The sequence below is a fragment of the Lichenostomus cassidix genome, chromosome 8, assembly GCF_008360975.1.
Source record: "Lichenostomus cassidix isolate B80296 chromosome 8, HeHo_3.0, whole genome shotgun sequence".
NCBI lineage: Eukaryota > Metazoa > Chordata > Aves > Passeriformes > Meliphagidae > Lichenostomus > Lichenostomus cassidix.
The window spans coordinates 5,343,563-5,362,557 of record NC_139489.1 but is presented as its reverse complement, the minus strand read 5'-3'; the positions used below and the strand labels follow the sequence as shown (position 1 = coordinate 5,362,557).

At 37.5% G+C, this 18,995-nt stretch overlaps 1 protein-coding gene across 4 annotated transcripts in view; it reads right to left on the bottom strand.

Moving 5' to 3' along the window:
- TUT4 (terminal uridylyl transferase 4) overlaps positions 1-18,995 on the bottom strand; it is a 43,601-nt gene that overhangs the window by 24,095 nt on the left and 511 nt on the right. For 3 of the 4 annotated variants that reach the window (XM_085067588.1, XM_085067590.1, XM_085067591.1), the window contains exons 2-6: positions 10,397-11,072; positions 8,557-8,720; positions 5,298-5,414; positions 3,064-3,241; positions 845-933 (exon numbers count right to left, since the gene is read on the bottom strand). In XM_085067588.1, the coding sequence (XP_084923714.1) occupies positions 845-933; positions 3,064-3,241; positions 5,298-5,414; positions 8,557-8,720; positions 10,397-10,958 (1,110 nt within the window). In that variant the 5' untranslated portion in view covers positions 10,959-11,072. The remainder of the gene's footprint in view (positions 1-844; positions 934-3,063; positions 3,242-5,297; positions 5,415-8,556; positions 8,721-10,396; positions 11,073-18,995) is intronic. The other variant, XM_085067589.1, reaches the window with a different exon arrangement.

Genomic DNA, 18,995 nt, shown 5'->3' with positions numbered 1-18,995 from the left:
GAAAAAGTCAACTGTATCTGCACCATGAAAGAAGTACCAGTAAATACATCAGCCAGCTTTCTTTTAGCATACAGCTTCTTTAGCCAACACTTCAGCTCTAGTTCTGCATTAACAGACTCAAGGATAAATAAAAGCACTTGCCATACATTCAACTATTTCAATGTCAATATATGCTCCTAAAAATGGACAGCAATGAAGAATTTCATGTCAGTACCTTCCCAAGGGTTTTTAAAGGTTATAATTTTAAAACATGTGCAAGTGCAGCAGCTGAGTGTCTATCAAGGATGTGCTGCTAATACCACACACTAAACATGAACCAACGACTTCAATATCTAAAGATAAATTATACTGCTCTGCAGGAATTTTGTACCATAAACTGTAAATTTGGATGTGATATTTACTTGGTAAGTGACTAAACCATAAAAGGAAAAAAAGTTATTTTTTCCCCAAATTTAAAAGGGGTGGGGGGAAAATCAAAACCAATAGGAGTTTACAGTCTGAATCATGAGCACATGGAAGCATATTTACCCAGAGCCAATTACTTTCATAGTGTTTCGGTGCTTACTCAAAAAAAATTTAGAAAAAGCCTAGCATAAGATGGTCAAAAAAAAAAAAAACCAAACAAAAAAAACCCCAACAAAAAACCACCCAGGAATTAAAGTTATCCAAAGAGCAGTGAAAACTTCCTCCACAGCACAGCTGACATCAAATCAAAGATTAGATGCTTTGTGTTATTCAAATACCATGTGCCCCAAGAGAAGATGAAGGCAATGGAATAGAAATAAATGCGGATGGCCTTGATTTAAGAAACAGTCTTAGTTAATACAAGATAATATCTACACACCTTAGGGGGGAATTTGATATCAATGTTAACATCGCTGGTCTTAAAAGCAAATCTAGTTAAACAGGAGCCATACATCCTCAGGGAACAGTCTGGAGAGAGAGAAACATAATTATTTAACAGCTAGTAAATACATTTTTCATTCGTGGATGATGCATACCTTGCTTTAGATACTGCACCTCACAAACGGCACTCCCACATTAATGAACACTGAACCCCTTTCTCACTCCTGTGAAGGGTAGGCATTTCCATAACCCAGCATCACAGGAAAAGAAGTAATTCACATACTGTAATCACCAAATATCCAACATTTTCCAAGCTGTTTTAAGGGGGTTTTTTTGCAACGCAGCTCTAGTTCTGTTTAATATAAAATTAAATATGAAATAATAATTGTCACCAACTCAGTGTAGGATTTTATGTTAACTACAGCTTGATTTCACTACAGCATTTGACCAATTATAAAACTCTTTTTTGCCTCACAGACTTCTGTATGAGGCACCAATCTGTTGATTTCATCAGCAGGTTCCAGTGCACCATAACTCCAAAATAATCCAAGGCACAGAGTACAGTGTCCATTCAGTGTTTTAGTTAATACAGTTACTTGCAAAGGTGCAGAACAGATCCAAACTAACTAGAAAGTACCTACTCAGCAATAATATGAGAAATGCCATTCCATTCCACAAACAATAATTTATCCCACTTCACAATATAGTATTTGTAGATGAAAACTTTCCTGTATTATATATTAGGATCTTACACATTTAAATCAGCTGAAAACTGAGAGTGTTCTCAATCTCTCCCAAATCCAACACCCTGCTTAAGCAGGGTCACCTAGAGCAGGTCACTCAGACTGTGTCCAGTTGGGTTTTGAAAATCTCCAAGGTTGGAGAGTCTACAACCTCTTCAGGCAACCTGTGCCAGTGCTCAACCAGCCTCACAGCAAAGAGGGTTTTTCTTGTATTTCTTCATAGGACCTTTACATGTGTTCTAACCAAACTCATTTGATCAGAAACATCAACAAAATTACTCTTAAAAGAGAAAATAGATCTTACACATACATAGCTTCAAGCCTATTTTCACTGCTTAGAAACCAGCCCTCTCAGAATGAAAGTCTGTATGGTTAATAATAATTTGCAATTTCTTCCAATGGCTTTTCATAGTAGTAAGAATTTTTGCATAGTTCTAATGTGAGCTCAAGAGAAAATCATGCCAGAAGATCAGATGTTTTCTAAACAGTGCATCAATTAAATTTTTCCTAATTTACAGCATAGGAAAACACATTCACTAAAACATAGCTGGTTTTGAAAAGAAGAATAACAAACTGTCATTTACTATTACAGACTCCCCTTCCACTACTCCTACACCTCCAGAGAAGCTCATCAGTCCAAACAAGTCAGCCAGACAAGTAACAATAGGATAATAATTTTCCTGAGTATTTATGCAAAAATGTTACATAAAAAAGCTTTGTCTTATGCTTCCCACTATCAGTGGAAAATTCACTAGAAAGCCAGAACAGAAGTTTTCACTTCGGAGCCTCTTATTACAGAGCAAACAGATTAGCAAACCTCCACCCTACAAACCCCTGCTCTATTCAGTACCTGATGTTTAAGCATATACTTCACAGATCACCTAAAACCAAAGCTGATCATCCTGCAGCTAACAAAATCTTTCTTAGTGCTATATTTTTATAGAACAAAGGGAAAAAAGAAGGTATTTCTAAAACAAAAGAACAGTATAGAACAATACCCGATTGCAATATAGATGAAATAAAAAACTTAAGGCTTTTTTTGGCAATGAGATTAGTATTTTCTTCTGTTCAGGTGCACTGAACACCAAACCACTGTTAGCATAAAGTCAACATCACTGCAGCTCCAGAAATCTGATTTCAAACTCCCAGTGTATTAACTATAGGAGACTATGAGAAATCAATGCAAAGAAGCAAATGTCAAATCTTGTTATATTACCCCACCAATTTAATGAGGATAAATAAAAAAATCAGAAAGAAGGAAAAATAAGTGCATTTTTTTCCTCTCTTTGTACCTATTAATTCATTTAAAATCAACTGCCAGTCTGTATTAAAAAGTCTGTACATATTAATATTGTATAATATGAAGATAATTTAACCCCAAACGCATTCATTCACCATTAATGAACATATCAAAAATATATGTAAAAATAATGAAAAATTTCCATTTCAAGAAAATGGAGAATGCTATGAATACCTGGTAAGGGCTGTTGAATAATTTTTTCCATCTCATTTACAATTTCTTGACGAATTCTGAAGTCCTCATCTGAGATGCCTTGTTCATTTGCTGCCTCGATGAGTGTGAAACTCAGAGCAGCCAGCTGTGCAGACGAGGGGGGTGGGAGAGCCCGCAGCTCGTTTTCCTCTTGCTTCTCCTGAATAATTGTTGGATGATATAAGTAAAAAGTGGTATTTTAAGAGGAAAAGGTTATCTCTTACTACTGATATTAGAGCACACTGTGTTATTCTATTTACACTGTGTCCTGACCAAACACTTCCAAAGGCAGGAGCTCTGCCTGGCCTAACTGGCAAATACAATAGTGTGGCTCCCAGGAATGACTGCAGATGCTCAGAGTTTAAAACAGAGCATGTTGTTTCACAGCTGGCAACTGGGGAGGAAATCTTCTGCATTCCATTCCTGAACCACATTTTCTGACAGCTCTGAAGCAGAATTCATCCAAGAAAATAAAAAGCCGTAATTGTTCCTACATAATAAAAGTAACTGAGCTGGAAAAGTCACATGGATTTTTTCAGAGTGGATTGTACTTGAAGGAAAGATATCAGAGGCAGAAAAACTATTCCCAGCTCCAAGAAAATTTTGTAAGTTGAGTCTCATTACTGCTTACAGCTGGTGCCAGAAAGTACTGGATTTAGAGCACCCAATCTAACAGCAAGAACATGTCAGATACATCAAGTCATTTGGGACTCAAATCATTTGGGACTAAGTACCACAACCACTTGTTTCATGAACTCATCAAGCAAATGAAAGATATGACTGAAATAAATAATAGCTATAAAATAATAATGCACTAAGAAAACACAGTACAGTAGGAAAACGTTTGTTTACTTCTAGGCTATATCTCTCAACTCCTCTGCTCTTATCTGAAGAAATTTAGTGTAAGAAAGAATATGGGCATTTCTAAAGGGCTCTAGGATTTTTTTATGTCACCACCTTGGGATTTTCTTGAGCTGGGAAACCATGGATGCTGCTAAGCTTATTTGGTTGTCATGTATCCCATAGAGCTGTAAATAGAATCATCTGATGAAGTAACATTTAGACAGTTACACAGGTATCAGCATAATGTTGCACACAACATAAAGCTATTTGGGGTAAGTGTTAAAAAGTGAAACTGCTCCCTGTCCTCCAGAATTCCATTCAGTGCTAAAGAAACCTCGTTCCTCAGCTCTTATCTTCATGCCCAGATGAAAAGCATGGTAAGAAAGCATTTACAGATCAATCATAGGGCTGGCTCACATTTTTTTTCCATGTGCAATTTAGCAGGCAGTAAGAGAACCAGAATCCTTTACAAATAATCACTGACCATAATGTAAAAATGTTACTTTCTGAGATTTAACGGATTTATGGCATTTGGAGCTTTCCAGGTGATGACTTGCACACATTTTAGAATTAGAGCACTAATGAAAAACAGAAGTATGGCAAGAAATACATGGAAACATGAGAAAGTAATTTGACTGAATCTTGGGGAATGGCTGTAGAATTGCTGTAATTTTAACCATCTAAATCACATAATCCAGCATACTGGGGAATGTGTAGCTCTTCATCAGCATTTACAAAAATGGACTGGTAAGAAAATCTGTGCACCTTTTATTGGATTTCTTGCATGCAACAGTTCTTTAGAGCAAACCATAGCACCATGGTATCTGATAAAGAAACTGGTTTTCTTTTGTAAGCCTTAAAACTGTTTTTCATATTAAACACATTAATAAAGCCAGGGTGATGATGAGTGAACTGAATCCCTTCCTCCTTTAACTATTCTAAACTTCACAAGTTAGATAAAGTAAAAAAAATCCAAAAAAACAACATCCCCAACCCCACCTCCAGTCCCTGGAAGTCTTGCTACCAACTGCATTATTTTCAGAAATTAGAAACACTAAATATATTTATATATTATATATTTTTCTCACCTAAGTGACCTTACATTCTGTTACTAAAAGTAGGATGAACTGCCCACTACTCAGAGACACTAATTCAGAAGTAATGACCAGTAATCTGCCAGGACAGATCATCAAGCCCTTCCTCTCAAACAGAAAACCAGAAATTTGTGGATCTCTGCTCAGCAAACAAACTTTCACCTAAATGAACATGACCAAAGAAAACAAACCACATTAAAAAAAAATTAATTTAAAAAATAAATAAAAAGACAGAGGAGGAAAAGAAATAAAGAAATAGCCAAAATTTTGTTAACTTACCATTACATTTTTCTTATGACGTTTTTCTTTAATATGCTTGTGAGCTCCCTGGATATTTTCAATGTGGACTAAGCAGAGCTTGCATAGATACTGACAGTTGGTATATTCTGGGGAGCGCTGAGGAAAAATGGCCATAGATTAAAACAAATGTTCCCACAAGTGGAGCCTGAAAAACTCAATTCTTTGATTAATAAACTGTATTTAACTATTATGTAACCCTTTTAATGTCAAGGTGCTTTGCAAACATTAAGCAATCTTCAAAAAACACAGCAGAAATGGATTTTTACCTGTATGACAAGAGGGGAGAGCGAGGGAAAGAAGTGAGATATTGAATATTACACTTCTCAGTAAATTTTAGTGAGGTAAGATTAAGGCTGAAGAGTTTATGCTTCTTAAGGCTGACCTAAAGGCCAGTAAGCCACTCCCTTGTCAGGTGAAGCTTTTAATAACTGGATTTATTAAATCTCAGCACCTCCCCTCCTCTCTCTGATGAGGCAATGGCAACAATTCATGCCACCTCCAGCTCTGGTGCTGTGTCAGATGGGGGTGTCTGGCCCAAGAGGGGATTTTATTCAGCCAGGAGTTTATTCAGCCATGGAGTTTATTCAGCCAGGAAACCATTAAGACCTACTGGACTGAAAGGACCAACTCTGCAAAGAAAAGGGGTTGTTCCCTAATACTCCACTTTATCCATCTCATCCTGCAGTTGTATTTTCTTGCTGTATTATATCACCACTACAGAGATTGGAAACCTTTAGATAAGCTCACTCCAGAGACAAAAGGGGCCCAAAAAACCACTTTGGTTTTGCTCCAGACTTGTTAGCATTTTTCCAGTAACTGCTATCAGTTATAAGTGGGAGAGGAAAAACCTACTTTACCATTTTCATCCTAATGCTAATACATCTATATTTACTAAAACCAATATACTAAAAAGTATACTGAAAACACCAGATGTTTAAACAGTGACACAACAATGAATGAACACCATTTTAAGACACTGAGGTGGACCACAGATCAGTTAAACAAATTTAACTTACCATATGGAGACCTAAACCACTGTTAAATTTGGGCAAGTTTTTCCACTTACTGAGTTTGATCTTTTGCTTTTGGAAAAAAACCCAGTCTGATACTTTCCAACTGCAGAGTAAATATCAATTTAAAATACTGCTTTAATGACTAAATTTGTTATGCTTTAATTATTAATTTTCTTTATCCCGATTTTCTCTAAGACCTACTAAGATGAAATTAAACATCCATTTGGAAAACAACTTAGAGACAGTTACACTTGGCTACCTGGGAAGATTCAAGTATTTGATGCCTGATGACTAAAGTAGATAAAAAATATTTTACCACTCTTACGTAGAAAAATTAGTAAAAGCAATAAAAACATTTTTGAAAAGTTTTGTATTTCTTTACAATACTGATCTGCAGTATTATGTCAATAGATGTTGCCAGGAAGGCTGAATCATGTAATAACTTTTATTTTGCCTTTATTGTGGAGACTATTTTAATCATCTAGTTACACTTGACTCCAATGAAAAGGGCAAAAACTCAAAATAGCAAGATGAAAAAGCTACAGACTCATGTAAGATAAATGCATCCAAATAAGCCAGGTTTCAGGAGATTTGTCCTTGGATATTCAAGGAGCTCATCTTTAAAAGAGCCAGATGTATTTTAAAGAACTCACAGAGAATGGGAAAGTTCCAGAAGATCATGAGGAAAGAGAAACTTAAGAATATCTTTAAAGGGCTAAATAAGATGAGCCAAGGAATTAGAGACCAGTCAGAATTAGCATTCAGAAAAATACTGTAATAAATTATTAATAAGCACATAGGGAAAAAACAGGTCATAGGTGACAACCTGCTCTGCTACAAACCAATTGCACTAACCCAATCTTAGGGTTGCTTTTTTAAAGATAAGTCATAGCTCTAGAAGAAGCAGCAGCAAGTTTTTGTCACTTGTCATAGTATCAGTCTCAAAAGGAGACCATAAATACTATCTAAATAAAGAACAGTAAGGTGGGAGCAAAACTACTGAGAGAATTGTCCTCAGGGCACCCATACCTAGAAGTATGTGCCAAGTATTTTTCAGCAGGGGTCCTTGTGGGGTCAGAAATATCCACACTTTTGTTGAAGAGCTGGGAAATGCAACAGTGGGTGTGCTGACTATGAATGTAAAAGGTATTAACTTGGGAGAGGATACAGAAGATGTAAAATGACAAACAGTAATCACAAAAAGTTAGAGAAATGAATAAATAAGCTTCAACTAAATAATATCACAGAAAAGTATCATTCCTCCTTAGGTATTACCAACTACAAAACATACAGGGCTGGGAACACCTGATTGAGCAGCTCTTAAGGAAAGGCTATGGGGATCAGTGCTGGTCAAACTATAAGCCAACATCCTACTGCTGCTAAAAAAAGCAGAGATCCTAAACAAAAATGCCATATTTCAGAGAGATGAAGTCAGCTTTCCTCTTTATATGTAAGACTTCAGCTGGAATTGTATGTCCAATTTTGAATACTGGTCACACAATGGGTGTCTAGAGAAAAGCACCAAGAATTAACCTGGAACTAAAAACCCCCAAGAACAATGAATAAAGAGAGTCTAAAAAAGGTTTGACTGCAGGAATGGGAATGATTTTCCCATGTACAGAATGGTGTGAAAAATAAGCGAAAAACTATTGATTATTTTCCGAGAACAACATATGAAGGATTAAAATGCTACAAGAGACACTTGCATTAGTCATGAATAAAAACTTCTGGGTTACCTACAATGACTTCAACATTTGTTTCATTAGAGATAATATTAAGAACAATTCAGATGAACATTTTTAAGCAGTCATCTTCAATATAGGGACTGGGACTGGTGAGAAGTAATATACCAAAGGAAGCTCAAAGTTCATTTCAGTCCTGCATTCTGAGTTTCCAGGGAATCAGACTTAAATCTTATAAGATAAAAATCTTATTTAAGTGCTGGAACTGTAAACTTTCAGATCCAGAAAATGCAAAAATACTGTTCTGTAAAGGCTACATGTGCCACAAAGGGAACACTAAGTTTCCAATCCGTATCATCTGCCAGGATGAACAACTAGTCAACTACTGGAGACTGTATCTTAGATCAGAAAGTAACTCATCACTAAAAAGAAAGGAACAGAGGCAGCAGGCTGCAGTAGAAATACCACCCAACCAGAAACATAGTGATGATAATGAAAGAGGACACACATTTTCTCTTTTATCTGATAAATAACCCAACCTACTTTTTCAAGTCGGGAGATATAATCTCTTTCCAGACGTTCTTCAGCTTGTTTCAATCCTAGTTGCTGTTCAACTGTCAGATTAGATTCATCAATAACACCAGTGTTTTCTAAATAATCCACTTCCAATGTATGTTCTTTTGTTGATTCAGAATTCTTTATTTTACCTAAAGCAAAAAACAGTTACTTTCTTCAGAGTAATTCAAGGAGAGGAAAAGTGAAAATTACAGCACAGAGCAGTTAAGAACCAGACACAAATTAGAGCTACATTCCAGTTTTTTGTCCAAATGCTGGCCAAGATCACTTTAAACATTAAAATTGTTCCACTGTGTTAACCAGTATTTTAAAAAGACTTCAGAGACTAGCCTGCTACTAAGAGTGCTATCAAAAAGACAAAAATAAAGGTAGATTAACTTTATGTTTCAGTCAAATTCACAGACTCCTAAATTCTTCAAGGCAAGAAAGGGTTTTGTTTGTCATGCAGAACAGAGTAAACAAGATCCTGATGCCCTACCATAACAGAAACAACAAATATGAGCCATAAAATTACTTTACACAACCCATTTTGTCAAGGAAGTAAGTCCCAGAACCACCTCAAAGACATTCACCCCAAAGACCTTACAGAGGCAGTCAGCAGGCACTCCCTGCCCTGAGTCTGGAAGCTGCTGTGTTACACCTGAACACTCTGTGACTCCTCACACCCACAGGCAGCCCCAGAGCCCTGGAACGCTGCTGCTCCCAAACACAGCTCAGTGCCACAGGGCCAGTTCCTCCAGATGCCTATGGATTGGTCACAGGCCACTCATCTCTACAAACATCCACAGCAAATTACTCCAGTCGCTTTTACATAAGCAAAAGTGAGGGTTATTTGTGCTTTGTCTTTTTTCCTTTTTCTTTCCTTTCAAATGAGATCTGTGCCCCCAGACTAGCAAGGAATCAAAGCTGAGTAAGTTTTCAAGTCCTGGTTTCTCAGTGACAGATGGTCCCCACAGTACATAATGGTGGTCTACAAAGAGCTGACTGATCACAGGATGCTGCCACTTCAACTTGTTTTTCCTGTTAAACACTATTAAGACAGCTAAAAAAATACACACTTTAATATTTTCCTTGTATTTCCACACAAGCAACTGCTGTAGCTGTGGGAAATACTTCAAACAGAAGGTCTATGCTGGCATGGCATCTTAAAACAGCATTTTTATTACAGAAAAAAATGCATTCTAAAGAAGTATGACAAATCCTGAACTATGGAATAACCCTGGTGAGACAAAGCTTGATCAATATATTTAATTTTAATATTGAAAAATATGTATAAGAATTGCACACTCATAAGGGTAACCACTGATGGATAATACGTAATCCAGAGCTCCCTAAATCAAAAAAACACCTACCAAAGCCTATTCTAAACATATTTGGTAAGAAAAAGAGCACAAAAGTCACAGAAAAAAAGTAAATATTTCTCCACTAACCATAATAAAAACTTGCCTCTTTTTCCCCTGATCTTTCTGAAAAGCAGTAACAGGCATTTCCCTAAGTGGCAATGATATTAGGAAGGGTTTCCCCTTCATAAGACACTATATTCACAAAAATGCCTGAAACCCACACACACTAAGTAGCTTACAAAGATGTTTAGGTCTTAGGCATAAGAAAAAAGGACAGCTATTATCATAATCTCTTGTTCTCTAGGCAATATGCTTGTGTTAACATTATGTTCTCTCTTAATGCAACCAGCAACTTAGCACATGTGAAAAAAATAACACGAACAGAAACATCTCAAAGCTCATATCAGACTGTCAGCAATTACACCAGAAGAAAATGGAATAAGGCAGTGTTAACTCATACTCACTGAAGTCATCAGGCTTATGCTCCATTTTTCTTTGATCTGCAGCAGTCTTACCAGGATCACCAGCCTGATCAACACTAGTCTTCAAAGTATGAACTCCCACTGGATTTTCCAGCACCAGTTTCCCTTTCTGTGTAGCTGTTAAGCTTTCCATACTGACCCCATTCCCTGAAACATGGGAGCCTGGAGAGTTTTCTCCCACTGGTTGGGCTTTTGTCTGTTTCAGGTTTTCCATTGCTGATGATAAATTAGAAAATTTTTTCGCTTTTCCATGACTTCGATCCTGAACGTTTGATCCCATATCTTTAGTTCCAGGAATACAACTATTTACTTTGCATGATTTATTTTCTCCTTGTTTTTCAGAACAAACATCATTTTGTTTACTTTTTTTGCTGCTATTCCCACTTGGAGAACTTCTCCCAACATCCTTCACAGATTTGTCATTTCGATTATGTTTATAATTTTGATTAATTGTAACTTTGACTGTTTTGCCTTCCTCACAGACAAGACGGACAGACTTCCTTGGGTCATGATTTCCATTCTTTGAGCTCTTGGCCTCTTCCATTATAGTGAAGACCTGCTTCTCCTGTCTCTTGAGACCACTTGAAGTGCAATTCTTCAGCAATTTGCAGTTGATTTTAAATCCTCTGTGCAGGCAAGGATCGTAGCTGATTGTCTACTGAAGAAATAATGATAAGACATTTTTAAAATGAAGGAAAAAATAATAAATGTCTACTTAAATAGCACATTAAATAAACTTCTCTAAATAAAGATGTAAATACAAATTATTATAGGAACCATATTCCCACCACAGGCATAAGTGCATTTTCATAATACATTTCATATTAAAGTAAAACTCATGAAAATTTTGATCATCTTGATTTGTATTTAAAAGATGAGGGATATGAAGAGACAAAAAATGGCAGAACATGCTTAAAAACACTCAGTGATAAACCTGCCAACAGCTTGCTTTTTTCTTTCCTTCCTATTTCTGGCTTTCTGAACAAAAACAAGAACTAAGATGTCTGCAACTACACTGGGAAAGAAAAAAAAATTTAAAAAATTAACACATCTAAAAAATACCACTCAATAAACACACAGCTCAAATTAGCCACTAGAGAAAACTAATTCAGTTTCCAGAAAGCCAACTCCATTTTATTAACTGATTTAAAAAAGCATTTAGAGATATAGCTGAAAGTATTAATAATAAACCTGACCAATCACCTGCACCTCCTATTCTCATATAAATTAACTGCCAGCAAGTAAGTAAGGTTTTGCTCAGCAAAAAACCATCACAAACAGTAAATGTTTTGTTTGGCTGCAGATTCACTTTACTCATCTAAACCTCAACCCTTTAGGTGGTGTATAATCATCTGAGCTTTATGTTGGAGACAACTCAAAGGTTGTGTTTCCAATGGGAGGAGGTCAAGCAAGAGTAAGTGGGTCTCTTTGTAAGGAATTACTCTTTTTAATTTAGAAAATGAAGGCCAGAATCTGCAACATGAACTTGAATTTTTTTTCTAAAACCAACATTGAGAAAGCAATTGAAAACTAGGAGAATGAAGCATTAGACACAGAACAAAAGTATTTTGTAAAATGATAGCAAAATATGGAGTGCAGTTTTTTCTCTTCCCTGTCCAGCTGCATATTTGGTAGGTGATCCATGCACGATCCATGGAAATTTCTGGGGTTTAGAGAACCCATGACTTATCATTTAGTGAAGGAAAGAAATAATAGAAAAGACTACGAATTACAGCTATTAAAAGTATCACAACATACTTTTGTACTTTAATAATAAGAACTGGAATGAAGGCTCAGATTAAAACATCTGCTTTTAAAAAAAATCAACAAAAAACCTATCTGAATATTATCAGTATAAAATACAGCAATTTTTTCAGGCTATATAATACATTTTCTCTCTCTTACTTTCAAAAGACACAAATCAGGAAACACTTTAGGACATAAAGCATGTACTAAAAATGGTTATCTTAAGTCTCTATTAATATAATTGAAAATACGTATCTTTCGAAAGTGAAAATCAAAGAAGCAAACAAAACCCACAGGAATTTTCCTGAAGATGCTCTTAGCATCACAATCTTCAGCAAAATATAAAACCTGAAGAAGAAAAAAAATCTATATTCCTAAATTTCTTCCATTGCCTAAGTATTTTATCTCACAAATGCATTCAGTTTGAATGCATCCACAATATTGAAACTATTTTCTGTTAAATACTGATTACACCTTGTTCTTACTTCTAGATCAACAATGACAGAAATTAAGTAATATTTGCCTTGGGACTGTAGCCAGTCTTTCCACAGCAATTGTTATCAAAAAGCAGCAGGAACTGCTGCCCACCTGCACCAGCACTGCTGAAGCCTCAGGGTGGTAAGGACCGGGATCCCCTCAGGTTGGCTAAATTCAATTTACTCCAGCCCCTGAGCAGCAGTATAAAGCTCTGCTCTAGAGACTGGTGAGCTGTTACAGCTCTGTACAGATGTCACTATCTTTAAACTCTACTGTGAGTTTGGTTTTTAATTTCATGTAACCAGGAGAGAAAGCGAAGTAGGATTTTTCAAATTCTAAACTAACCATGCTTCACTTTTTCAACCTGAAGAGGGGAAAAAAACTTCCCAAACCAACCAAAAAACCCAAACCACAAACACACACATCAATTCCACCTTCACCTCTGACAACCCACTTCTCCCTTCAGCTGTGGACAGGAGCACAGCAAGGCCAGCTCCGGTTCAGAGGGAAGCAGATCAGGGCAGCTCCAACTCCAGGCAGAGCCAACACCACCCTTCTCCAAGCCAGTACTCACTGCCACTCCCGGGGCTGCTCCTCCCTTGCGCAGCTCTGCCCTGAACCAAACCGGAAAACCAATCCAGCTTCACATAAAGCTGGCACCAGGCAGGAGGAGAGGAGAGGAGAAGAGAGGAGAAGAGAGGAGAGGAGGAGCATGGCTGGTAATAACAAACAACTCGTAGGGTGGGGACAACCCCTGTTGGCACCACTTCCAGATTAAAGCTATCGTGAAACTCCGACACAGGAGGAGAAGTAGGGCTGCATTTTGCCCTGCTTTTTGTATGTGTCAACTTGTTAGAGATGTATTTTGAAAGTAGGTCTTTAAAAAATCTGAAAAAATTATTAAAATTATTTTATCTCATCTGTTCAGTAAAATCCATAATTATACATTTAAAGAGAACATATAATCTAACCAAATGTATAAATGTGATGAGAAAAAGCAACTAAGGAATCTGCTAGTAAAAACCAAAACCCAGCTAATAAATTGAGTACTGTGATGGTGTTACATATCAAGAGAGTGAATGTAATCAAGTGTAAGTAGATAATGTTAAAAACCATGTAGTCTTTATTCCTAAGAAATATGAATAAAGAGAGTCATGACATTTCATAAGACAATAATATTCTGTACAAAAAAAAGGGAAAAGTTAAGAGTTTGAATGAAATTAATGCAGAATCTGAAATGCAAGTGCAATAATGCTGTTGAACTTTGGGATTACTTTTTCCTTCCTTTTGCTCTTTAATACTGAAATGATTTAGCAAACAAAAAAAATTAAAAGTGCTGCAACATACTGAATAGCAACCAAATTACCATCTCACAAAAAACTGCAAAGTAAACCAGCTAATAAAATCTAATATGAGAAACAAAAAAGTGACCTCTCCTAAACCCAGGACAGATACAAAAAGATCCTCCTCTGTCAGATATCAGCCATCTACACATGACAGAGGGAGAGAGGGAAAGGAGTGCCTCTGAAAAAAATAGCATGGTTGGAAACAAAACATTGGAGTGGAGTGAATCAGTGCTGAGGTGGCATCTTTCTAGAAACCTGGATGGCACGTCTTATTCACAAGCTCAGGCTCATACCAAATTGGCAGACCTGGAATCAAAGAAGAATTTTCTCCCAGCCAGGCTGGCAAAAAAAACCAGAGCTTTTTGCCTATGTCTGCAAAGTGGGGTATGATTAACCTGTTGAAACCATTTCAGTGTATTTCCTTTATTCAATATCCTGGTGTTACAAGGGACTTGGTTTCGCTGGCTTTCTGAGTGTACAGTGCCAGTTACTCCTCTGAAATCTAGCTCAGCTCTTGGCTCTTTTTAGAAAAATAATCTGGCTGGAATACAACAGCTTGAGGTCAGACAAGATACTATCTGACTTTAAACTCCAGAAAATGATTAAACCTATACACACCTACAGCAACCAAATTAAAATCACCTTCGATTTGAATTAATTTTAGGCTCACAAAACGAAGAAATGAGAATGTTTCACTTTCATTTCTGCCGGTTTCTTTTGTTTCCTCCACTTTGCAGACTAGCATTAGAAAATTCTGCATTTGAATTGCAAAGAATCAGAGTAAGGCTTACTTCCAAACAGGGGGGGAAAAAACACCAAAAAACTTTTGAGAAGATATTTCTACCCATTTGCCCTTCCACTTCTTCCTCTTAAGTTGTTCCGCTGTACTCAACTCCCTCAAACACATACATTTTGGGTCAGACTTTGACATAATAGGCCCTCTTCAAAGATAAAGGCCAAGTTAAACTGGGACCTCTCACATTCTGAGTTGCTCTTTTGCAAGGCATTTATTTTTTAATCATTTCATTAGCAGCAGAACTGACTCTACCTGGTTTCCTACACATTCATTTTGTGCTACTCTGTCACACTCTCGATCACAGCCCCTTGGGCAAGCAGGGGAGACGTGCTGTGGCTGGAGGAACATACACCCTGTCTGGTTTGTAGCTACTCCCTGCAAGGAAATGGAACTTCCTCCTGCTTCCCCCTCGGTAGAGACCTCTCTGCTGAGGCATAATTGTTCCAGAAAACATGCAGAAACCCAATGATCCTTTGACATTACGTCAAATATGTTCTAAAACGTGGTCCCAACTGGCTGAAATGTCCAAAAGTAGGGACAAGAGTGTAGAAGAGCAACTAAAGGGAAAGAGAACAGGCTTGTAAGTTTTGTTTCCCTGGGGAGTATTAGATAAAATATAAACAGTGAAAGTACTACAAACATAAGTGTTATCACCCTCTTTCTATAAAGCATTCCCTCCTTTGAGATAGGGAAACTGGTATTTTATCCAAGACCTGCTTTTATCTGTCCCATTATGATTGTCCTTAAGCTCAGATCTCCCAGCCAGCCTTCCAACAGTAAGTGGGGTGATTAACCTCAGTGCCCCCCTCGCCTCATTACCAATATAGCCCAGCTGAACTTCCTCAACAAAAATAAAAGGAAATTCTGCAAACAAAGGTTACAGCCACAGTCAAGAACAATAGGAAAGGTTGTCTTCTGCACTCTGCTCAGACTGCAGCACAGGTAATGTCTACAGACACCCCTAATGTGCTGGGGAGGGGAGTTTTTCCTGGACTGTTTATAGCCTTACGCCTATTTTTCTGTCTGAGAACTTCCACAAATCATTCAAGCCTCTCCCACGTTCTTTGTCAATAGTTAAAAAAAGTTATCACACGATTATGTTTGATTTATGATGAACGAGACATAACTTAGAACAAACTATTACCCATGCTTGATGTTTTTCCAAAGTACTTAAAACTATCAGAGATTACTGGCCACTAAAGCGCCTCAGGCTCCACCAGCTAAACCCATCGGTATTCTTAGTAACAAACATAAGTGCTACATAGTGTTTCAGAACTCCCTCTCACTACAGGCTATAGAATTTATCCCAGCAAGTGCAATACTACCAAAACCTATCTGGAAGGAAGTCAGCACAGCGCACGCCAACTTTAACACACAAATCAGGGATGCAACAAAACTGGCACTCTGGGCTCAGTGAAGGTTTGATGTTGTACTTACAATGTGGAAGACTGAAAACCTCTAAGGAGTGATTAGATAAACAACTCTGTGTGTGTGTGTATATATATATATATATACACACACACAAAATATGTAACACTGTAACAGGATGATATCTGAATTACAAAAGTACTGCTGAATAACTGAAGTAACAGGAAAAGCTTTGGCTGATACAAAACTTTGTAACGTACATAGGTCCAAATACCTTACAATTAAATTATGAAGTGAGCAAAATATGCTGGACGGGAGATCCATAAGGGATATGCTTGTTACAGATTACTCTGCATTGACTCACTGTTTTTTCTACTGCACAGTATGACTCACTGAGAAGGTGAGAAAAACGAACGTCACCCAACGCCAAGAACTGCCACTTTCTGACCCTACTACTGCTGCTGCCTGCATTCCAAGCTTGGGAAAGCCATCCCTCCTCTCTCAGCTGTGTTACAACAGTTTCCCCTACCTCTCTATTTCATATAGGCTCCTCATGCTTTCATACATTTTGGTTCTGATCCTACGTTTTACTGCAATAGTCCTTCACACCGCAGCACCAACTGCAGCAAACACTGAAGCCAGAAGAGGGGCACCACCTGCCCCAAATCTCACCAAATATCATGTATGCTGGGACCAGACACAAGGGAGCTCTAACTTCAAAAACAAACACACACAACATTAGTACCAAGTACCTGTGAGGAGGCTGGGAAAACACAGTACAGCACTGCACTGGTTTAGAGCCTTTCAGAGGCTAAAGTGGCTTCCAGAGGCCTCAGCTGATCATGCCACTGGTTTAAAAAGCAGCCACATGCTGAAACCAATTTATTCACCTTAATCGTAACCTCCACTTATGCTCAGTGCTTGTGCTAAATGAAAATACAGCAGGATGTATTGTGGCACAGAAGCTTATCTGCACCCTGTATTTAAGCAATAATGAGCCCTTCACCCAAACTGGAATCCTTGAGGAAGGGATGATCTTTGAACTACTACATACCAGCTGCAAACCAGTTCACAAACTACAGGTAAAACACATCTCCTACCAGTATCCTCATGCCTGCTCACCAGGATCCAGCACTTTCACTACTGAAAGAAACATGCTGAAAACCACGACTTCAGGAAAGCTGTCAAGAACACAAACACACTCAGTGGACTGAGTCACAACAGTTTGTAACACGAAACTGATTCCAGACTCCCGTGTCAAGCTTTGCTGACACCAAAACACTAAAATCTGAAAGTTACTTCTTGCTGGCAATAGTATTTCATGCATCAATAGAAATGAAAATAAAATCTAAGAACATTTGATAAATTGGGTTTTTCCCAAAGATTTGCTGAAACCTTAGAGCCAAAATTACAAACCAAGGATACAGTATGAGTACACATGTATGTATGCATGCATTTCTGGTGAAAAAAATAAAAAAAAAGAGTAAAAATTAAACTCATGTGCATTGTTACAAAACTTAGGTAATCTGTCTTTTGTACTTCTAAGTTAAGCAATTTATCAAGCAAAATACAAAATAGTTCTAATGTGCTAAAAGCACCAGAAATGTTGACTTCCACTGGATTGCTTCCATTGTGCAAATTAATCCACTAAGCAAATTGCAGGATCTTTCTTTCTACGAGTTCTCAGTAAAAGTCAGTACCAGTATTGCATTATTTCACTAAGATAGTGAAAAAAATAAAGTTAATTTAGTAGAAATGCTTTGTGAAGTTTAAAAAAAATCAGGATTACAACTAGAAAACAGAACATACTCTCAGCCAGTCAAACTGCCTTATGGTATCAACATGAATACAACAATTCAAAACCATTACTCTGCCAAGCAGATCCACAAGACAGTTAAGAGGAGCTCCTCAGGAATATCTTGCTTTCAAGTAAGACACAGGGAAATCCTGTTCCTCCTTCTTTCTCCCCATAGCAGCAATTCCCTTCAGAGAAAGAACCAGATAAATGCCCTGCACAGTGCAGGTGTCCCATGGCATCCAGCAGTTTCTTTACCACTGCAAGCTGAGGTATGACAGCAAAGCCCCAGCTGTCCTCTGTGCAAGAAGAGAACACAGGAGGAACTTTCTGATCCCTCTGTGCCTGTCTTCTGGGAACATATCCCAGTATATGTTCTGGGAAAAGGTATTCTTATCACAAAATTAATTTTATGAAGGTTTTCACTAATGTTAAGTAGAAAAATGATTAAAAAAAGCTCATTGCAAATTGCTGTTTGTAAAAGAGACCTCTTACTCCTAATATAGCATCTTCTGCCAAATACTGTAATTAAGTCATAGTTCCATGGCTGGCTTACTTTTCTTGTCACGGAAATAATTATGTCATAACTATCTGGGGTCAGACTATCCAAAAAGCACCTACTGAAACCGAGAGCATAAGCCAAAACCATAAACAACATGTATCCTCTATTTTCAAGCAAATGCAATGACCCCTGAATCCAGGGCACGGTGCTCAGGAAGCCAAGTGACGTGGAGGTGGCATGGATATAGAAAAAAATTATTAGATACATACTCAGATACAACTATCTTTTTAATGTACTAATCTCTACCTTCGCCTAAATCCGATTATATTGTTTCTCTGTGTGTTAGGAGCTCGTCCTCCTTTGATATACCCAGAAACAACCTTAAAAGCCAGGAGGCCTCAGGTAATATGACACATTCAGCCAACTGGCAAATTGCAACCTATTGCAAAAGCAGCAAAGTCGTTCAGCTGTATTTGTATACAAAATAAACCAACAAAAGAGCACAACCACGTCGGCGAAGGGATGCCTGGGTGTCACTCCAGGCAGACCGT